General features: G+C 45.8%; 1 protein-coding gene across 1 annotated transcript; it reads right to left on the bottom strand.

The window, feature by feature from the left end:
* Window positions 1–18,951: 18,951 nt before the first annotated feature.
* LOC125522643 (putative F-box/LRR-repeat protein 23) lies at window positions 18,952–21,406 on the bottom strand. Its single transcript, XM_048687691.1, has 2 exons — window positions 20,962–21,406; window positions 18,952–19,847 (listed from the first exon to the last, which is right to left on the bottom strand). Exons 1-2 carry the CDS (start codon window positions 21,318–21,320, stop codon window positions 19,142–19,144), a joined length of 1,065 nt encoding a protein of 354 aa, XP_048543648.1. The 5' UTR covers window positions 21,321–21,406; the 3' UTR covers window positions 18,952–19,141.
* Window positions 21,407–23,794: the final 2,388 nt, after the last annotated feature.

Below are 23,794 nucleotides of genomic sequence, written 5' to 3'. Positions count from 1 at the left end.
TCTTTCTTTTCCATAAGATATTTAATATCAGCATGATCAGTGTGAATAGTTAAATTAGAATCAACAATATAAGATCTGAACTTATCACAAGCAAAGACAACTGCTAAAAGTTCTTTTTCAGTAGTAGCATAATTTCTTTTAGCATTGTCTAGAGTCTTACTAGCATAATGAATAACATTTAATTTCCTATCAACTCTTTGCCCTAGAACAGCACCTACAGCATAATCACTAGCATCACACATAATTTCAAAGGGTAAATTCCAATCAGGTGGCTGAACAACAGGTGCAGAGACTAATGCTTTCTTAAGTATTTCAAATGCTTCTACACAATCATCATCAAAGACAAATGGTATATCTTTTTGCAATAAATTAGTTAGAGGCCGAGAAATTTTTGAGAAGTCCTTAATGAACCTCCTGTAAAATCCGGCGTGACCAAGGAAACTTCTTATACCTTTGATGTCTTTGGGACATGGCATCTTTTCAATAGCATCAACCTTGGCTTTATCAACTTCAATACCTCTTTCAGAAACTTTATGCCCCAAGACAATACCTTCATTAACCATAAAGTGGCACTTTTCCCAATTTAAGACAAGATTAGTTTCTTCACATCTCTGCAAAACTCGATCAAGATTGCTCAAGCAATAATCAAACGAGGAACCATAGACGGAAAAATCATCCATGAAAGCCTCACAAATCTTTTCACAAAAGTCAGAGAATATAGCCATCATGCACCTTTGAAAGACAGCAGGTGCATTACATAAACCAAAAGGCATACGTCTATAAGCAAAAGTACCAAAAGGGCATGTAAAAGTAGTCTTTGATTGATCTCTAGCCAACACAGGTATTTGAGAGAAACCAGAATAACCATCTAGAAAGCAATAGTGTGTATGTTTGCATAATCTTTCTAGCATTTGATCAATAAAAGGTAAGGGGTAATGATCTTTCTTAGTAGCTTTATTTAATTTGCGGAAATCAATTACCATCCTATAACCTGTGATAATTCTTTGTGGAATCAATTCATCTTTATCATTAGGAACAACAGTAATACCTCCCTTCTTAGGGACACAATGGACAGGACTTACCCACTCACTATCAGCAACGGGATAGATTATACCTGCCTCCAAAAGCTTTAGTATTTCTTTTCTTACCACTTCTTTCATTTTAGGATTCAGACGTCGTTGAGGATCACGAAATGGTTTGGCATCTGCTTCCAAATTTATTTTATGTTGACATAGAGTGGGACTAATGCCCTTAAGATCATCAAGAGTATATCCAATAGCAGCACGATGCTTCTTTAGAGTTTTCAATAATCTTTCTTCTTCATGCTCTGTAAGGTTAGCACTAATAATAAAAGGATATATCTTCTTTTCATCAAGATAAGCATATTTAAGATTATCAGGCAATGGTTTAAGCTCAAACACGGGATCACCCTTGGGTGGAGGAGGATCCCCTAAAATTTCAACAGGCAAATTGTGTTGCAAAATAGGTTCCTGTTTAAAGAATACTTCATCTATTTCCCTTCTTTCATTCATGAACATATCATTTTCATGGTCTAGCAAATAATGTTCTAAAGGATCACTAGGAGGTACGGCCAATAGAAGAAAGACCAATAATTTCATCCTTACTAGGTAATTCTTCCTCACGATGTTGTTTACTAAATTTAGAGAAATTAAAATCATGAACCATATCACCCAAGCCAACAGTAACAACATTCTTTGTGCAATCTATGGGAGCATTGACAGTATTCAAGAAGGGTCTACCAAATATAATGGGAAAAAAGCTATCTTGTGGAGAAGTAAGAACAAGAAAATCAGCAGGATATTTAGTTTTCCCACATAAGACTTCAACATCTCTAACAATTCCAATTGGTGAAATAGTACCTCTATTGGCAAGTTTAATTATGACATCAATATCTTCTAACTCAACAGGTGCAATTTCACAGAAGCCATGATAACAATGATCTCCTATTTTAACATCATTCTTAATTTCTTCGTATAAAGTATGCGGTATAACACTAGCACAAGCACTCATATCACAGAAGCAATGATAACAATGATCTCCTATTTTAACAGAAATAACAGGCATGCCTACCACAAGTCTATGTTTATCTTTATCACAAGGTTTAGCAATTCTAGCAGTTTCACCTTCGAACTGAATAACATGCCCATCAATATTATCAGACAAGAGATCTTTAACAATAGCAATATTAGGTTCTATTCTAACTTGCTCAGGAGGTGTATAAGTTCTAATATTGCTTTTACAGACAATAGTTGAAGCTTTAGCATGATCCTTTATTCTAACAGGGAAAGGTGGTTTCTCAACATAAGAAGTAGGAACAATAGGATCATTATAAGTGATAGTCTTTTCTTCAACTTTAATAGGTGTAGTTACTTTTACTTCTATGGGAGGATGATATTTAAACCACTTCTCCTTAGGGAGATCAACATAAGTAGCAAAAGATTCACAGAAAGAAGCTACTATCTCAGAGTCAAGTCCATATTTAGTGCTAAACTTAGAGAAAATATCGGTATCCATAAAAGATTTAACACAATCAAACTTAGGTGTCATACCTGACTCCTTACCTTCGTCGAGGTCCCAATATTCAGAGTTGTGTTTAATTCTATCCAATAAATTCCATCTGAATCCAATAGTCTTCATCATAATAGAGCCAGGACAAGAAGTATCGAGCATGGTGCGATTGTTATCAGAAAGCCGAGCATATAAATTTTGGAATAATCATTTCTCTTGAGAGCTCATGGTTGGGGCATGAATATAACAGTGATTTAAGCCTCCCCCAAGCTTGAGCGATGCTTTCCCCTTCGCGAGGCCAGAAATTATATATATATATATATATATATATATAATTGCGATCACGATGAACAAGATGCATAGGGTAATACTTTTGATGAAATTCCAACTTCAATATTTTATAGTCCCATGATCTCATATCATCACATAGCCTGTACCATATCAATGCGTCTCCCTTCAAAGATAAAGGGAAGACCTTCTTCTTAGCAACATCATCGGGTATACCTGCAAGCTTAAATAATCCACAAACTTCATTCACATATATTAAGTGCTCATCAGGATGCTTTGTTCCATCTCCTGTAAAAGGGTTAGCTAGCAGTCTTTCCATCATACCCGTAGGAAATTCAAAAGGAGTTTCATTTTCAATTGGTTCAGTAGGTTGAGGAGCAACTCTTTGCTCTACTGGACGGGGTGAAGATACCCCGAACAAGCCCCTCTGAGAATTACTTTCCATAGTAACAAGTGACAGTAAATTTCAGCACACAATATAAATTTTTCCTTACCAAATTCCACTTACCAAAGGCGCTACACTCCCCGGCAACGGCGCCAAAAAAGAGTATTGATGACCCACAAGTATAGGGGATCTATCGTAGTCCTTTTGATAAGTAAGAGTGTCGAACCCAACGAGGAGTAGAAGGAAATGATAAGCGGTTTTCAGCAAGGTATTCTCTACAAGTACTGAAATAAGTGGTAACAGATAGTTTTGTGATAGGATAATTTGTAACGAGCAATAAGTAACAAAAGTAAATAAAGTGCAGCAAGATGGCCCAATCCTTTTGTAGCAAAGGACAAGCCGGAACAAACTCTTATAATAGGAAAAGCGCTCCTGAGGACACATGGGAATATCGTCAGGCTAGTTTTCATCACGTTCATATGATTCGCGTTCGATACTTTGATAATTTGATATGTGGGTGGACCGGTGCTTGGGTGTTGTTCTTACTTGAACAAGCATCCCACTTATGATTAACCTCTATTGCAAGCATCCGCAACTACAACAAAAGTATTAAAAGTATTAAGGTAAACCTAACCATAGCATGAAACATATGGATCCAAATCAGCCCCTTACGAAGCAATGCATAAACTAGGGTTTAAGCTTCTGTCACTCTAGCAACCCATCATCTACTTATTACTTCCCAATGCCTTCCTCTAGGCCCAAATAATGGTGAAGTTTTATGTAGTTGACGTTCACATAACACCACTAGAGGCTAGACAACATACATCTTATCAAAATATCAAACGAATACCAAATTCATATGACTACTCATAACAAGATTTCTCCCTTGTCCTCAGGAATGAACGTAATTACTCACAAAGCATATTCATGTTCATAATCAGAGGGGTAATAATATGCATATAGGATCTGGACATATGATCTTCCACCAAATAAACCAACTAGCATCAACTACAAGGAGTAATCAACACTACTAGCACCAATCCCGGACTCCCGGACTTGGAGACAAGAATTGGATACAAGAGATGAACTAGGGTTTCGAGATGAGATGGTGCTGATGAAGATGTTGATGGAGATTGCCCTCTCCCGATGACAGGAGCGTTGGTGATGATGATGGCGATGATTTCAGTTTCCCCGGCAGAATAGCCCTGCCGGAGCTCTAGATTGGATCCGCCAAGGTTCCGCCTCGTGGCGGCGGAGTCTCGTCCCGAAAAGTTCCTTCTTATTTTTTTCTCATCGAAAGACCTCATATAGGAGAAGATGGGCGTCGGAGAGCCACCAGGGGGCCCACGAGGTAGGGGCGCGCCCTAGAGGGGCGCCCCCCACCCTCGTGAGAAGGGTGTGGGCCCCCTGGCCTTCATCTTTGGCAAGGATTTTTCTTTATTTATTTTAAGACGTTCCGTCGAGTTTCAGGACTTTTGGAGTTGCACAGAATAGGTCTCTAATATTTGCTCCTTTTCCAGACCAGAATTCCAGCTGTCGGCATTCTCCCTCCTTATGTAAACCTTGTAAAATAAGAGAGAATAGCCATAAGTATTGTGACATAAAGTGAAATAACAGTCCATAATGCAATAAATATCGATATAAAAGCATGATGCAAAATGGACGTATCAACCACACACTGGAGTAGGGTATTACACCACATCCGTGGCCCGAACCAGTATAAACCTCGTGTCCTTTGTGTGTTCTCCTTTCCAGCCTAGATTTCTTGCGAGCCATAGAAGCGCGAGTCGGTAGGGGAAAGATCTTCGTGTGCACCCCAGAGTTCGAACCTTAAGGGTCTGTCGGAACCCGAAATCCGACATTCCTTTTCTTCGAAACCCTAAAAAAGGCAAAAAAAAACATCAATTCTGAGCTGGGCCTCCGGTTAATAGGTTAGTCCCAAAAATAATATAAAAGTGGAAAATAAAGCCCAATAATGTCCAAAATAGTAGATAATATAGCATGGAGCAGTCAAAAATTATAGATACATTGGAGACATATCAGGAAATAGGGTAGACGGTCGTGGATCGTCCAAGCGGTCGAGGGTCGAGGATCGCCGATGGGTCGAGAGGTTGCCTAGTGTCAAAGTATTGAAGAAATCCATGGCTTCATCATTAGCTGAAAGTAACCGGGGCATGATGGTATGAAGTTGTGCAAAGTTATTTTGGAACGGAGTCCCGGATAGGATAATTCGCTTTTTTGTATGAAGTTATGCAAAGGCCTTCCAAATAGCGATATTCGGAAGGCTCTTGCTGAACTTTGTACGAAAAAGCGAATTATCCTATCTGGGACTCCGTTCCAGAACAACTTTGCAGAACTTCGTACCATCATGCGCCTGTTACTTTCGCCTAATGATGAAGACATGGCTTTGTTGAATCCTTTGACACTAGACAAACGTGACATGAGGGGGTCGAGGGTCGGGAAATAGGGTCGAGGGTCGTGGATCGCGGAGCAGTTGAGGGTCGAGGGTCCAGATTTATCAAGAATGCCCCCATTATGGATGTGCACAAGTTGATCCAAACCCGAGAAGCGCTGCCGAGGCCACCCAAATTTACCAAGTTAAAAGAGTGTTGTCGTCGAGGCCACCCCGAACCCTTGAAGCATTGCCGAGGCCACCCCAAACCCTAGAGAAGCGTCGAGGCCACTAATATGATTCCTTGTTGTGATTAGCTAGCTAGGTCTATGTTTGCCACTAATATATCCATCTGTCATGTTTGTATAATAATTGCCATGTTCTAATACTTGCAGAAACTATGGAGCACGGCCGAGATGAGGAAGCATATCAGGTGTTGGGGGACATAATCGCAGCCGGAGCTGATGTATTGTCGTATCTCAACGATGGTCTGGAAGGACAAGGTGAAGAAGCAGGCTACGGTTATCGAACAATGGAGGAGGAAGGACATCATTATGATGGATCCGATGCCCGAATGCCGGTGGAAGAAGGACACCGTCATGACGGCTCCGGTGACTGAACAGAGTCCGGCTAGGTATATATATATATTAAGCCTATGCTGACTATAGCTAATTGATGCATTAATTGTTTTGGTATGTACACATATTAACTCTCTTCTTTCTTCTTTTCTAGCCCTCCAGATCGAGCAACACTTCGGTAACGAGACGAGGCCCGAAGAAAAAGTTGCGCCAGGATGAAAGGTTCACGATCACAGCAATCGCGCGCGATGGCCAACCGATTGAACCCATCCGGACCAAGGAGGCATTTTCTGCTCAGTGCGGGGTTCTTGTTAGGGACATGATCCCGATCAGCATCCACCAATGGTATAAGCCTAAGAACGAAGACCCTGAGGTGTCTTATGTCAACGATAGGCAGAAAGATGATCTTTGGACCACACTGAAGGCAAATTTCACCCTGCCGCCAGAGGAGGATCCGGAGAAGCCAGCTATAGAGCCATTGGTCAAGTCTCATGCTCTTAAGAAGATGGCAGATCTACTCAGGAGGTGGAAGAATGAGCTGAAAACAAAGTTTGTCGACAAAGAAAAGACACCAGAATTCAACGGCCGGTTTGAGAAGATCAGAGATCACTAGGACGCATTTTTGGCCCACAAGACATCGGACAAGAGTAAGAAGATGTCAGCGACAAACAAGATAAATGCTGTGAAGAAGGAGCATCACCATCGCACGGGGTCAGTTGGCTACCTCAAAGCCGGCGGTTGTGGGCAAAGGCTGAGAATGACCTGCTTGATAAAGGGGTCGAACCAGAGACATTGAACTGGCTAGACTGTTCAAGGACTTGGTTCTTCGGGGTTGGCCAAACCTTGGACCCTGAAATAGGGAAGTGCATTTGGATGAATGAGCAACTGTGAATACCCGTCATGAAGCTTCGGGAGTATATCGCCGCAGCGCAGGAAGGGACGTTCGTTCCCGACAGAGAAAACGACAAGCTCACAATGGCCCTCGGGAATCCTGAGCACCCTGGACGGACACTAGGCACGCCAGGCTCCGTTTCGTAGAAGGCTGGGTTTCCAGACGCAGACGGTTACAAAGGCCAGGAGAGAAGGAGGGCAGTGGAGCAGACCCAACTGCAGGCGCTGCACGCAAGGGTAAAAGCGCTAGAGGAACGAGAAGCAGTTCACAGCATGCGACCTGCCGAAGCCACCCCGCCATCTCAATGGAGAAGCAGCGTGGCTTCCACCGAGCTGCTTCAGGATCCTGTCTTCATGGCTCCTGCTAGCTACCCCATGGATGCTATCACGGAGTCTCAACATTGCCACCTTGTGACGCAATGGCAGAACTTCAAAGTCAAGGCGGCCGTCGGCTCTGTTGCACCTCCTGAACCCGGCACAACTTTTCACTTCCGGCCAATTCCAGAAGGATGTGCTAGGGTGATGGTGGATGAAATAATGGAGGGATTTGATGAGCTCGAGCTTGACCACCCTACCGGTGAAGGGGAGACTCGGTTGGGTTCTGCTCTGAAGACTCCATGTCTATGGTGGAAGGAGCTCATCAACCTTCCAAACTGGATGCCTCCGCCTCCTCCTCCTCCTCCGGCAAGTCAGGGCACTCCGCCTCCGCCTCCTCCTACGGCAAGTCAGGGCACTCCGCCTCCTCCTACGGCGAGTGATTAGGGCACTCCGCCTCCTTCTCCAGCGCGTAGCGGCTGTCGGTGTCAAAACCGGCAGATCTCGGGGTAGGGGGTCCCAAGCTATGGATTCTTAGATCAATGGTAACAGGAATGAAGGAGACGATGTTTTACCCAGGTTCGGGCCCTCTTGATGGAGGTAAAACCCTACGTCATGCTCTTGTTTATATTGATGAAATATCAAGTACAGAGTTGATCTACTGCGAGATCATATGTTGTGGTCTAAAACCTGAGGGTATGATGAATAATGTCATAATAATCTATCGACTAGCCTGGCCTCGGCTTATATAATGTACCAAGGGCCTAGGATAACAAGATTCCTAGTCAAATACGTTGGTGGAGAGGAGTCCTTGTCTTGATCACCAAGTCTTGTAAAATACTCCTTGTATGCGGCATGGGCTGCCCGAAGTGGCCCATGAGTGGACCGCCATGGGGGTCCTCGGCCCAATCCACCTGGTCGGGAGACGATGTGGTGAGTACCCCCTAGTCCAGGACACCATCAGTAACCCCTGAACCGGTCTTCAAGTTGGGGACGCTCCTTGGTTCTTTCAAACTGTTCTTCGTCTTCGGTCGTCGATCTTGAAAACTGGTTCAACAAATCTTCTCATCTCCTATCTTGAGGATTGCCGAGCTAAATCTAAAGATCTCACCCGTCGGGTATCCGAGGAGCCATTTAAGTCTTTGGCCTTTATCAATGCCTGGTTTATTTTTATGCCACACCTCGGGTTTGAAGTGTTTGTCATGCGGCAGGGTTCTCTTGCATCCGAGCTCCATCGCCGGACTGCATTCGAGGTATCTTTTTATAGCCGAGCACCAACGCCGGACCGCTTCCAAGCTCCAACACCGGAATGTATCCGAGCTCCAACGCCGGACTGTATCCGAGCTCTAGCGCTGGACTGTATCCGAGCTCTAGCGCCGGACTATATCCGAGGTGTCATAGATCACGTTGGCTTGAAAAAGTTTGAAGGGGGTTATCTGAGTTTAACGCTGAAAAGTTCTCTATGGAACGAGCCATTCGAATCCGAGCTTTATGCCGGACTACTTCCGAGCTCCAATGATGGTCAGCGTCCGAGGTCTTGTAAACTACCTCGGTCTTTTAAAAGATTGAACGAATTTAGCCGAGCAAAATGCTGGAAATGACCTCTATGGAGCCATCCACTAGCGCTCGAGCTTTATGCCGGACTGCTTCTGAGGTGGTGCACCACCCCGACCGCGGGCTGATTTTTTGTGAATATTTTTGATTGGTGCAATTTATTTTCTACCGAGATATATAGCCAGTATATGTATATCCAGTAGCCCTCAAGTTGTGTGTCGGTCTAAAACCCGAGATGCACCTGAAGGAAAACATAAAATTGCTGATCCTAGTAGCCCCTGAGACTCATGTCAATTTGCAAAATCGGCCTGAGGATCAACTCCAAGCTCGACAGCATACATAGGAATAGGAACGCAGTGTAATATATTAGAAATAATGATCGACAGACGGGCCCCTGAGAGAGGGTCATGAGAAATCGCTGTGATATATTAGCTTGATGCAGGATAAGTCCCAGATGGTATGTATTGTTGTCCGAAGACGCTCTTGTCCATAGTTCGGTCATGTTGAACACTGAGCACTTTGAATTTTATGCATTGAATAGGCAATGCAGTAGCCGCCGAGACACTAGTCGGGTGGCAACACCAGACCAGGGGATCAATGTACCCCTTTAATATTAGTGAATGATAAGCCCGAAGCCCAGTAGCCCCGAGCCTTAATGCGGGCACGGGTGGCCGAATTAAGGATCGATATCCAGAGTAAAATCACAAATTATGTGTAATGATTCTATGTATCCAAGTACATTACATCATTAATGCTCGGATCCGCATTGTACAAAACTTTGTTGACCGACTATCAGCTTCAACCTCCTCGGCCATAAGCCGATGAGTGTTTGTCCTACTTTATAAAGCCTTTCCAAGGGCAAAGTTTTACGACAAACAAGGCAATCCGGCCATATGGTTTTATAAACAAAGGTATGCGGGGATATATGTTATATTACTTTTGAATGTAAGAAACATCATCCAAGGAAAATAGTCTCACTATCGGTTCCTTTCTTTGGGTTGTCATGCTGATCATGATAATGAAACCTCACCTCCGATCAATGTGGGAGGAAAATATTGAGGATGTAGCTTGGGGAAAGTTCCTGAACTATGTAGTCCATAGCGAACCTAAATTTTCACTTCCGTCGTTGCCGACCAATTATATCCTTTAAGATCGCTAGCTTTCGGCTTCACCCAATCTGAGGTACTAACTCGGATGACCCGGTAGTAACAATCACAGGGGTGCTCCCTTTACCGCCTAGCTGAACAATCGGGAACGTAGGGGTAAGCGCAGGAGCCAGGCAACCCAGCTTGGCCAAAATCTGAAGTAAGATTGATGCATACTTATGGCTTTATAACGATGATTGCAGAAGGTAGCCCTCGTATATAAAATACGAACACCGATGATATATTTATTTTGATTCCGTTGCGACCGTTTATCACTTGAAAGTGGCCCATCGTCGGCTTCCACCCCCTTGTAGATGCTACACAGGGTGTTTCCGCAATAACAGGACAACCCTTAGCCGACGTCTCGGTGCCCGAAGGCGGTTGTGTTAGCAGAAACGAGGCAATCAGATATGCGGGCTTTATAACTTTCACTTAGTCATAGGAGCTTTAAACTGGGGAAGCTAGCTACGAGCCCCCGGTTAGTGTTCGGCACCGACCAAATTCTAGCCATTATCACTTCGGCCAATGTTATGAAAGGCCCATCGTTTAACACGGGGTAATTGGTATCGATCTATAGTTTGATACCGTCAACGGGTCGCTGACCATTTTACGCCCATTGTGACAGTCAGTTTTCGGCTTTCTCCACTAAGATGCTTAACCATTTGAGCTAGAAGCACAATTGTAGTGGTTCTCCCTTTGCACACCTAGTCGAACAAAGCGGAACGTAGGAGGCAAGCACAGGAGCCGGGCAACCCAACTATTGACCAAAGACACAATTCGAAACCGATGCATATATAGCAATATCCGAGAATTTTTGTGCCGAATCTCTAAAGTTGTCCTGCTGCACTACGAGACTTATGATGGAAACAAACAAATAGTTTAAAAGTGCCATAGGCTTGAAAAACCAAAAAACTTCAGTAAAAACTTTACGCCCGAACTAAATCAAGTCATTTGGCGCCAATCCAAAATTTCATCTTACTTTTGTGCTTCTGTCATGCATTAATATAACACATCCGATCTCAAGACTTCAAGCGGGTCAGTCTATGACTGCAACCTCCTATCCCGAAGGCGGAGTACTGCTCATTGGACCAGTTTAACGAACTAAATCGAGCAGTCACTAGAGAGAAAATGGGCAATCCGGCTATTGACCACACACTCGCGTCGAAAAAGGAGTGATAGAAAAAGATTTTGCAACGACTAGAAAGAAAACACATTTGCTATAAAACGGCTCATATAAATTTAAGAGCCCCCAGTAAACTTGGGTAAAAGAATTTTATGTATAATGCTTGTATGTACCGAAGTACTTATATCATATTTGTGTTCACCCAAACTTTTAAACGCGTCTTAACCGACCGTTGCCTTCTCCCTCTTCGGTCAAGGGACGAAAAGTTTTATGTACTCCACCTGTCGAGAATATCGACGGTGCTTCCGATAACCAGGCAATCAGGCCATAAGGCTGTAACAGACAAAGTGCGCCTAGAGAACTTATGTTATATTACTGACGAAGTGTAAGCAGCATCTTCGAAGAAAATAGTACCCCCATCGATACCTTTCTTCGGTTGCTCATTGTTACTATGAGACTTGTGCAATAGATTTTTGTACTCATGAGTTCCGTTGTGTGCCGACCATGATTGAAAACAATAAGAGCGCTAGCTTTCGGCTTCACCCAGTCTGGGGTCCAAGCTCAGATGACCCGATAGTGACAATCGCAGAGGTGCTCCCTTTACTCGCTAGACGAACAATCGGGAACGTAGGGGTAAACATAGGAGTAAGGCAACCCAGCTTGCGGAACACTTAAGTCAACATGGTGCATATTGTGGCGTAATACATGAACAAGGAACGAAGCCATACAAGTATAATCATATGCAAGAGGAAAAGTTTCATAAAGGAACCCCCCAAGTAAACGGGGTATTTGAATTTGTGTGTCACAAACAAATTTTTGACAAGGAAGTTTTTCACAAACAACTTTTTGCCAAAAAATTATAATGCTTGAACCGAACAAAATTGAAAACTAAAAGTTTTTGAGCATGAAAGCGACTTAGCTGGTTAATGTGCTCGGTATTGATGACGCGGTCCGAGCTTACGGCGGGATGAGCTCCCAGCCCCCAAGCCGATCCCAAGGTGGTAGAGCAAAGAGCTCGACACTCCGAAGTGGCGACATAGCACGGCCGATGCAGGCCGGCTGTGTGACGCCGAAGTACCCGGCGTGGGTTAATGAAGTGACGACAAAGCCCCTAGTCCAGCTGAGGTGACGTGGTATGTCGATACGCCGAGGTGACAGCGCTGCCCAATCCGGATCATTTACCTGTGCACAGAAGATAGTGCAAGCCGGAGATAATAGTAATAATAATAATTTTTTTTAAAAGGATCCATGATTAATAATTTATGCAAAGTGAGTAATAAAAGAAATATGGCCTGTGTGCTAAACACTCAATGAGGTAGAGCTCCCTAAGCGATGCCGAAGTCCGAGGCAACCGAACATGACGGTATGGCAATTCGACCAACAAGATGACCACGCGAGCCGATTTAGGCTGATTGGGACGACGACGTCGTCTTGCTGAAGTGACCGTGCACAGTCAAAGTCGATTACCTACATATGTAAAATAGTGTAGCCAACAATAATAATATAAATATATAAAAATCCTCGCGTAATTAATTTACGCAAAATAATTTATTTAAAGATATGTGGCCTGGCGCCGAAGTCAATGTCGATGCAGGGCGTCGGCGTGATGCGGTAAAGGCGTGGCAAAGCCGAACCACCACGCGACCTCGTTAATGCGGCCACCATTTGATAGACCTGTGTACAGATGATGCAACAAGTCAGAGTAATAGTTCATCGGGAAAAATAAACCCAAACAAGCAAAAAACACTAGGATTAATAGCACCTGGTTTTTTTAGCAATCCGAAGAAAGGTGACCCTCAAAATTGGGACTCGAACCGCACACCCATTGCCTGATGGGCGATAAAGCGACGGCATGACGATGCTGGCAAAGGTTGGCTCGCTGAGGCAAAGCCCCCGGGCTAGCTCGTGACGAAGTTGGTCGGCTGGTGACACCGAAGTCACCGTAGTATGTTGATGAAGAAATAGCAAAGTCCCCGATCCAGCCGAGGTGTCGAAGCCTCCATGTCAGCCGATGAGTCGAAGCAGGTCGGCTGGTGATGCCGAAGTCAGCGGAGTAGGTTTGATGAAGATATGTGAAGCCCCCGGTCCAGCTGAGGTGACGGAGCAGGTCGGTAAGGAGATGTTGCAGCTGCCGTGTCAGCCGAGGTGTTGAAGTAGTTCGGCGTGATGGACATCGGCTTGAAGAAGCAACAGTGCGGCCATGCCGACGCAGGTCGTAATTTGTGACGCGGTCAATGTTGGCTTGATGAAGTGACCGTGCGGCGATGTCGGTGTGCCTGCTCCGTGTGATCCATGGGATGGCGATGTTGGTGATGATTTATCCTTTGTAATTCTGAACTCTTGTTCGGCTCGCCGAGATGATGATCCGAAGAAGTTGAGCTCGGCTCAACAAAGCGACGACGTGTCTAGTGCAGGTCGGCAGCCGTGAATCAATATTGCCGGACTGGTTTGACACCAGCATGACGGTGAAGATTACCTCCTAAAAGAAGCAAAAATTGTAAGCATGTGTTCGAAAACAAAACACAATACCCTAGAAAAAGATTTTTTTTCAAAAAGGTTATCCAATATCTCGTTCATGAAGAGAGATGAACTCAGGTCGGGTTCGTGTTCGCGCAGAAAACAGATCCGAAAAGGGATGCACTAATCGGAAGGTTCCCAGAGTTTGAACGGTCGGATCGGGTTGAAATTTTGAGAGGTGGTAGATATGGAAATTCCGCAGCTATTGAACGGTTGGATCTTCCAAATAACATCCGAGCTGGGCTCTGAACACCACGCCCTAAACTCGTCCTGATTCCCGTCCAGACTTGACAGAGTTCCGGTATATCGGAGATCGGCGGATATTACTCCATCGGAACGCGACGAAATTTTACAGGGTTGTTGTAGACTCAATTCCGCATAATTTCACCAAAGGAATCATCAAAGCGATGCTCGAGGAGGTGGTGGCAGCGGATACAAGTTTGCTATCCGGAAGAATAGCACGGTCGCCCGAGGGCAATGTTGACGTTGACCCCCGAGCTCCAAGGATGATTCCTCCATGATCATAATAAAGATCGGAGTTGATGTTTGATGAAGGCCCTCGTCCAAACATGAGGATTGGAGACAGGACACAGTCCTAGGTCAAGGCAAGGTGACCGGTCGAGCCGGCGGCGAAGACGCCGACTTCGTAATTGATCTGCAGGTGAGCCATTGATCTTTTGCCGATCACACAGCGGATCTCTCAATAAAAGCACCATTATCGGTGTCAAAACCGGCAGATCTCGAGGTAGGGGCCCCGAGTTGTGGATTCTCCGAACAATGGTAACAGGAACGAAGGAGACGATGTTTCACCCAGGTTTGGGCCCTCTTGATGGAGGTAAAACCCTACGTCCTGCTCTTGTTTATATTGATGGAATATCAAGTACAGAGTTGATCTACCGCGAGATCATATGTTGTGGTCTAAAACCTGAGGGTATGATGAATAATGTCATAATAATCTATCGACTAGCCTGGCCTCGGCTTATATAATGTACCAGAGGCCTAGGATAACAAGAGTCCTAGTCGAATACGTGGGTGGAGAGGAGTCCTTGTCTTGATCATCAAGTCTTGTGAAATACTCCTTGTATGCGGCATGGGCTGCCCGAAGTGACCCATGAGTGAACCGCCATGGGGTCCTCGGCCCGATGCACCTGGTCGGGAGACGATGTGGTGAATACCCCCTAGTCCAGGACACCGTCAGTGGCACTCCGCCTCCTTCTCCTCCTACGCCGGCGTGCCCGAGCAGCCCGCCTCCTTGTCTGCCTCGTCAGCAAGGTCGAAAGAGAGCCGACACCGCTCCGGCTGCTCTGTCTGCTCCGCCTCGTAAGCAAGGAAAGAAGACAGCCGCAGCCGCTCCGTCTGCTCTGGTGTCTAGCAGTACATCCAGAGGTGGGAGGCAATTCAGATTCAGTCCATCTCTAAAGCCTCTAAAGAAGTTACCATACGAGATGACCGAGAAGGAAAACGCGGAGATCTGTCAAGCCCAAGTGAGGGAGTTCTTTGAAACGCAAAGAGCTAAGAAACATCCACCTCCAAAGGAGAAGATAGATCCGGTGAAAGCAAAGCGCACTATCGATGCCCTCAAGAAACCACCACCATCTCCGCCGAAAACTAACTATGAGTGCATTATTGAAAGGTCATATATCGAAGCGGAGCGGAAGGGAAGTACTATCAGTGATCGAAGGTTAGCAGAACAACGAGCTAGGAAAAAAATTGCCAAGCTGGCGAACAAGCGAACCAATCGTGCCCCTCGCTCAAGGTGTCTAGCGATATCGTCGCTAATCATACAGTGATTTTTCCCGGTACCAATCTTGGAGACTACCTGCACGACAATGCACATTATGATACAATGGAGGTGGACGAACACAAATACCAGTATGGGAAGCCTCTCATCAAGATGGAAGTCCTCTAACAACGATGATGCGAAGATTTCATGATTGGTACACGAAAACCTGCAGAGAGTCTAGGGGGAAGGATACTTTGACGCTGAGAGTTAGAGAGGAGCACGACCTCGTTGGAATTAAACTGTTGTCTGTTCCATTTAAGGAGTTCTTCTAGTGGTTCAATCAAAAGGCCCTCGATACATTAACGGTCACTTGCTACCGTCTGTGAGTACTACTTCTGTCACTAAGTCTCTATATATATAGCTCAGCTCTTTCATTGCATGTATATATAATTATCCTCACTATATTATGCAGATTGAAGATCGTCGAATGGAGAAAAGCTGAAATCTATGATATTGGGTTCATTAACACAAATCTCATAGATGAATATACGGTTAAATTTCATATCGAAGACACCGAGGCCAACTTGCTATGATCGTTGCTTCAAAATCAAAACAAAGATAAAATACTCTTTCCTTACAACTTCAAGTGAGTGTTACTATCTTGTGCATATTCAGTTTCCCTTATTGCTTGAGGTTATAGTAATGTAATTGATGAGTTATGCATGCGTGTGCAGGTTCCATTATATTCTCCTAGAGATTAAGCCTTGAGCAGGGACTAGTAACCGTCTTAGACTCGAGATGAAAATCTCCCGAGGACTATGCGGACATGACTAAAATTCTCGAGAAGTAAGTTCAATCGATCATTATCGCACCATATCAAATTTTTTGTTCATTTCCTGATATCAAGTATTTGTTTTCTTTGTCTCGCAGGGTTTGGAAAATATTCACCGCACAAACTCTGGGACTGCTCGGGGAGCTGCGATGGACATACCCGAAAGTAAGTAGTACTAGCTAGCTAGTTTCGCGCATCTCGATCCCGTTGATTCTAGCTACTTTCATCAATACCATTTATAATGCTTCCTTATCAGTTTGATTGACCTCTATTTCTCGTAAAGTGCTTGTGGCAGGAACCCAGGAATGATTACTGTGGATACTACGTTTACGAGTTCACCTACAACGCGACTTGCAAAAAACCCCGAGGCTACTCTAAAAGACAATTTGATGTGCGTAAGCAATAATATTCACAATTCCATTTTATTACCATCATTTGTGTTGAGTTTCATTCACATATATGTATTGACCCCCTTCTTCAAATTAGATGTGGCAGATGCGGAATGAACTCCTACTACAAGATCACATCAAAGCAATTCAAGAGGAATTGGCGGGATTCTTTCTTGACCACGTCATCAATAAAGCCGGAGAATACCATGTAGAGCTTGAGTTCAGATGCTAGGGGACTGTAAGAGATCTTACATTGTATATATATGTAGCCAGCAGCGTCGGATAGATATACGAAAACTTGTTGTTCGACCAATCTCTCGGAGAAGGAGAGGTCGATCACTTCTCTCTGTATATGTTCATGACGATCTTCTGTACTTAATTGTTTCCTTCATTTGCTTACTAGCTAGCGTGTCGAGTCCTCTCTATACGTATAGTACGTAGCGTCGACCAAGCACGGAAATAAGAGAGGACACTTCTCTCTATTAGCTAGCTAATACAATATATGAAACCCCTAAATTAACCCTACAACCCCCCCCCCTCAGAAAAAAACAAAAACCCTAACCCCTGAACTGCTGACGCGTGGAAGCTTATTGGTCCCGATTGGTGCTACCAACCGGGACAAAAGGCCCCCCTGCCTGGGCAAGCCGCAGCAGCCACGTGGAGGCCCATCTGTCCCGGTTGATGTAAGAACCGGGACTAAAGGTGTTGGGCTTTAGTACCGACCCTTTAGTCCCGGTTGCCGAACCGGGACAAATGGGCCTTATGAACCGGGACAAATGGGCCTTTTTTATTAGTATAGGCTCATGGTGTACTGTCTGGGGCCAGTGGCCATGCCTAGATTTACCATCAACAAACACTTGCATCAGAGGCGTGGGATCGTCAGAGCGTCTCAATGAGATTTTGGCGGTATCGTTTCCTCTCGCCATTTGAGCTCCGGTTGACGTCACTTTAGCGTCTGGACCACGTGCGCTTGCATTATGGCTGAACACCTGCTCAGCGTGGATTATTGTTGCTCCTTTTTTTCTATCTGCCTTGACATAGCTTCGGTCTTGTATAACTTTGTTAGTTGTTGGTGTGATTTTTTTTGTGCATTCGTGTTGATTGTGTGCATCCTAACTATGCAAAGGTCGGGTGTGAGATCTTTGTATTTGTATCCTCTTGATGCTTTATATTGAACTAGTAAAATCTACCCTTTGTCGACAAAAAGTACCTGAAGAATAAATGAAATGTCTCTATGATGTGAACAACACAAAAAAATGATCTTGGGATAACTAGCTCTCTTTATCAAGGGATATTCACATTGAATTATTCTTAGTGATATACTTTGGACCCCAAGGTTGGGGACACCAAAAGACACCACAAACATAAGAGCATTTTTCAAGAAATTGCATTCTCCTTGACCAGAACTTAGCTTTTGATTTCATGGATTATATATTTCAAAGGATCATAGGCATCCTCTTAAGATCAATAGGAAAGTTGCACATTTTCTCCCTCTATTGAAAATCTTATCAACCATGTTTTAAGAGATCGGAATTTCAGAATGGATATAGAGCACGAATAACAGAATCTATAACTTCTGCAAAGGAGTTGCAAGCCCCTACCTCAAAACCACATATCGAAAGAGCTAAGAGTACTATGCCTAAGAAAATAATGAAAGCACTTCTTCCTCCAAGAACAACAACTCAAGAAAAGCTTGATAATATGAGCACAAATGATACAATGGGATGCTTCCTTCAATCTCCAACTCAGCTCAATATGTATAGCTCTTGAGATAAGCTTGTATGTTCAATAAAAGCTCAAACAAGATCATGATCAGATCAAGTTTTCCACAAGAAAAGCTCTTCTCCTCCCGTCAGGCGTCCGATCCCCGATGGCCTCAAGGCCATGGGGATGTGGAGGATCTTGGCCCCCCGCCAGCGGGAGGGTCCCCGTTCTCGTTCTTGTTATTAGGTTTTGCGTCTTGGTTGGGGCTATGTGGCGGCAACGATAATGCCCCTTAGTAGAAATAATGTCTCACATGTTCTATCTTTATGGTGCGTCTAGCATCGTCGTAGGGCGTGTTGAGGTGTGTCTCCATCAGATCTCGCGGGATTCGGTCGGTGTTGGCCTTCGGTGGATCTGTTTGGATCCGGTCTAATCTACGACTTTCTTCATCGGCGCTGGTTGCTACTCTAGTGCATTGGTCCTATGGGGCCTTAGCACGACGACTTTCCGTCTGTCTACTACAACAAGATTTATCCAGCGATGGTACTGCTATGATTGATTATGAATAGATTGAAAGTTTCTCGCAAAAAAAAAACATATCATTGTTTAAACTGGTATGATTGCATTATGACAAAACAAACGACATGCAAGGCCATGCTTTCACAAAAACAAAAACAAAAAACAATGCGAGGCCACGGTGCTTCATGAGAAAATGTTGGCTACACGCCTATGCGTACATGGACAAGGCCCGAAATGCAGGAGGGATGGTCTTGTCATCAGAGGAAGGTGCGCATGCTCCTAGGAAGCACCTTCTCGTATCTGTCGAGGTCAGCCTCGTAACGGGAAGTACTGCGGCAAAAATCGTCGTCGTCTTCCTCCGAATCCTGGAGCCACGGGGAGTAGTAGACCGGACTGATGGACCAGGAACGCCAGATTTCTTCCTCTGTGCGAGCGAACCTAGGGCTTTGAACCTCGAGGTGGCAGTCATGGGTCGAGTCGCTGGGGAGTCGCAGCGTTTTGATACGGGCGCACTTCTCTCGCAGCAGCGTGCCCTCGTCATTGCCGCCGCTGTCGTCGCCGTCCATTTTGACATTGAAGCAATGGCGTATGTCCAGAGACTCCAGGCGCGGGCAGTTGTCCAAGATGGCTGCCAGCCCTTTGTTGGTGAGGTCGTTGGCCACGAGCTGCAGCGAGCGCAGCTCATGCATGGCTGCAATCCCCTCGGCATCGGCGTCATTGTTGCCCCATTTCTGTTCTTGGAAGTATTGTTTGTTCATCCTGAAATGCTTCAGCTGTGGGCATGCTCGCCCAAGAACCTCGTACACCTCAGGATATAGAGAGCCAGAGCAATCCACTAGTAGCTCTGGACACTCAGATAGCTCGAGCTCCTCGAGCAGAGGAAACCTTGTTATTAGCTCTGCAAACTCGTCGAGTGAGATGCCATCGCATGAGATGAGGCGAAGGCTCTTCAAACAGGGAGCCCTGCAAAGATAAAAACAGGGGCATGGAAAATGTTCAGATTTTTTTTATAAAGCGAATATATAGCTACAGTTGTGCAGCTTAACAACTAACGACCGCTAAAATAAAACAATTCAACAAAAGGAATAGAGAACAGGGCATTGTGAAAGCGTTTGATCACAGATTCATGCTTGGACAATATTTACCTACAAATATATATGTTTCTTTTTTTTGCATTACTCGGATGAAATCAGGTGTCAGTTCAACCAAGTAAAGTCCACATTTCAAAGTTAAAATTAAGACCCTGATAAATGCCGCACGTGTGACACGAACACATGGCAACTCCGAACATTTTTTATGGCAAATTTGATAATGTGAGGATGTCAACTTTCTTTTTGATGGCAAGTTTCAGTTTTTTGGGGTTTTTTTTCCGGATGACAACTTTAGTTGTAAATAACGTCGGGGCGGGACAGCTTCGTGCCACAGGTGTGGCACTTATTATTTAGGTAAAATTATTCAAAGCATAAGTTGACCAACAAATTTCAGTTAGCGTCAGTATTCATCTCTTTAAGTCTGAACTCGTATTTGAAGTTCAGTCCATTTAACAGTTATCAAATAGTCTGAACTCATATCTGAAGTTCATCCATTTAACAGAATCGAATATATATTTTCTACACGTAGCTATCTCCCCTCTCTGAAATCTAAACAATTCCAAATTCCACAAACAATTATTATGGGCGACAGTCAACAAAAATATAACTATTATGGGCAGCTGAACAAAGAATTTTGTGTGTGCTCTGTATTTCCTAGAATATGTATTTTTGGTTCTGGTTTGCATTGTTTCAGAAACAAATTTTCTGGTTAAAGATATATGTGAAAACAATTGACATGATGATAAAAACCAAAGTTATATGTAAAATTTTGAATGTTAAGTGCAATTAACAGCATATACTATGTAGTAGCCAGAACCAAAAATCAACAAAAGATCAAGGGATGAAGCCATATGCCTAGGCTAGCTAACAAGGGAAAATCGTAAATTTAGATTTAAACGAAACACAAAAATAAACCTGAACGATAATAATAAATTAATACTTAATTAAGTGGAATTAACACGTGATCGAGTTTGTAGGTGCTCAACTCCTCGCTGAGGTACAGCAGGAACCCGGCGTCGCCGGCGTACTCGCCGCAGAACGCCTCGCACTGCCCCGCGCTGCGGCGCACGGCGTCGCAGGCGATCCCCTGGCGGTTGATGCGGGAGGAGAGATCCGCGTTGCCGCGCATGACGATGCGGCGCCATAGCGCGGGCTCGTCCCGCGCCGCGCGGCGCCAGGAGCTGCACACCTGGTCGGCGGCCATCAGGATGTCGATGTGGTCGAGTTTGTGGAAGACGGCCAAGATCGCGTCCAGCGGCATGTCCGCCCAGCTCCTCGTCTCCGCCGCCGCCTCCTTGCGGCGGCGCCGACGGGGCCCGCGACGGCGGCGAGAGGAGGAGGGCATGGCGTGGCGTGCGTTGGGAGGGAAAGGGTTTGGGAAGGCAGGATCCGAGTACTACTATTTGTTGCGTGTAACCGCCTAGGACTGGTCCTCCGGTGTGCCCTGTTCTCATGGCTTGCATGCATTGACTTTGCATGCGCGTAACTATGCATGGGAGTTTATTGCCTCGATTAAGGTTAATTTGGTGTGTCTTCAGGAGACTAAACTCGATGTAATCCACCAATATATGGTTATGTGATGTTTAGGGTGATTGTTGGATGGCTTTGCCTATTTGCCGGCAAATGAGACTCGAGGGGTATCCTACTCGCTTGTGATACTACCTTCTGGAGGTTGACAATGTTGTGCTCGGCGCTAACTACTTTACTGGTCCTGTTCATGCTAGAGATGAAAGTAACCAGTGGATCACAGTCATCTATGACCCGCAAGGCGACGAGCTGAAGTTTGTTCCTTGATGAGATGTGCCTGCTGATGAAGTTATGTATCTAGAGTAGGGTCATGAATCTGTCCAAACTGTCCTATCCAAGGACATTTCTAGAAGAAATCACCTTTCAATCGACTTAGAAGTGTTCCACTCGACACACTCGAAGACACTCGACCAAGAAGCGACCACTCGACCAAGCCCCAACCACTCGACGACCAGGAGACCTAAAGGCCCTCCGCATGCCAACGGTCGGTTACTAAGTAGTCTTTATGGTCATCATAACACTTTATTAGGAGCGTTACCAGTAACGCCCGACCTTAATGTATTTAAAACCCTGCGTAACTGAGGGCCGGAGGGGTCCGGCGAACTCTATATAAGCCATCCCCCTCCTCAGTGTAAAGGGTTCGCACCCCTGTAAACCATACACGCATAATCCAGTCGACCGCCTCCGGGCTGCGAGACGTAGGGCTATTACTTTCTCCGAGAAGGGTCTGAACTCGTAAACCTCGTGTGCTTACAACTTCTCCATAGCTAGGACCTTGCCTCTCCATACTTACCCCCTACAGTACTATCAGACTTAGAACCACGACAGTTGGCGCCCACTGTCGGGCAGGTGTTTTAGCGATTTGTTGGAGGAGTTGCGATCTTTTCTGATCCGAATCATCATGGTTTCTAGCGGAGTTTTGGTGGAGGGCCGCGAGATCCGTCTCGGCGCGCTCACGTTCATCGCCGACGACTCCGCTTGGCTTCAGGAGGCTCCGCTCGACGTGGACGCGCTCCCTGTCCGCGGGGTGACGCACTTTCGCGCGTGCGCCCGCGGCATCCTTTTGCGGCAACCGTCGACCCACTATCGGTTGGCTCCTGTGCTGTCCTCCCTCCCTGTTTCCCGCCGGCGCAAGCGCTCCGGTCGGTCGAGACTTCAGCGGTGGATGAGACACGCGGTGGCACGCCAGTCGGCCACCCCTCAAGTCGCGGCGATCGAGCCCGACGAATCCCTCTACGGCCTGTTCGATCTGTCGACTGGCTCTACAAAGACCGCATCCGAGTGCGACAGCAGTGATCCGGCGGCGGAGGTTCTGATGGTCGATGGACCACCCAGTCCTCCCGGTTTTCCCCGCACCGACGGAGGCGCGGGTGAAGGCGACCCGTCGCGTCGCCATGAGGAGTATCTCCCCGAGCCTCTCATGTCGCTGCAGAGAGAAGAACTTCGCCGCCGGAACATGGATGCACTGCACACTCCTATCGTCGGAGAAACCCCCGAGGCTCGTGCCTTGGAGGACGCGCGCCTGGCAAACTTGGTCGAGCGCACTCGACTGGAGAACCTCCAGCGAGCACTCGACGAGCGTGCGCGACAACGGGTTCCCGAATCCAGTCGACGTCAGCTGTTTCCGCCCCCGCGGGTATATCGAACTCCGATTCAGAATTTAGCGGCTGCAGCCCGTATAGCAGAGTCGATTCAGCCTTCCCAGTCGGAGGCTGGCAGAGGCTTGCTGCAGATCAGAGCGTTACTCCGGGCAGCAGGGGACCAGAATTCCGTTGTTTCTCAGTCGCGGAACAGGATTCACAGCAGATCGTTGCTGCAGACACAGTCCAGTTGGCTCATAGCCCAAGATCGCCCCCGAGGCGTGAGGGACGTTGGGACCGGCGTAATCAGTACGGGAACCGTGAGCAATATGATCACCGATTCGATCGTAATGATCGACGTCGAGTGCCCACCCCTCCCCCGAGGAGCGGGTTGTATGCGCCTCGACAGCAGGATGACAGGCGCCCTCGTAGTGTTGGGCGAGGGATTCCAGTCGACTCTAGGGAGCCAGGCTTTGATGCGAGATCCATTCTCGTTCAAGGTTTGGTCGACAGGAACAAAGCTCACCGAGAAGGTCACGACAGAGATGCACCTACCAGCAGCAAAGCATATGTTTCGGGGCCAGAGTGCTTTAGTAGAGCCATCAGGGCTGCCGTGATTCCTGCCAATTTCAGGTTGGCGACTGGAGTCAGCAAGTTCACTGGTGAGTCCAAGCCCGATACTTGGCTTGAAGACTACCGAGTGGCCGTCCAG

Source organism: Triticum urartu, chromosome 7 (assembly GCF_003073215.2).
Source record: "Triticum urartu cultivar G1812 chromosome 7, Tu2.1, whole genome shotgun sequence".
Taxonomy (NCBI): Eukaryota; Viridiplantae; Streptophyta; class Magnoliopsida; order Poales; family Poaceae; genus Triticum; species Triticum urartu.
This window is presented reverse-complemented; position numbering and strand designations above follow the sequence as displayed.

Coding starts and splice junctions, on each gene's coding strand:
- LOC125522643 (XM_048687691.1), bottom strand. CDS start 21,320: ATGCCCTCCTCCTCTCGCCGCCGTCGCGGGCCCCGTCGGCGCCGCCGC. Junction 19,848..20,961: donor CTGCTGTACCTCAGCGAGGA/GTTGAGCACCTA, acceptor TTATCTTTGCAG/GGCTCCCTGTTTGAAGAGCC.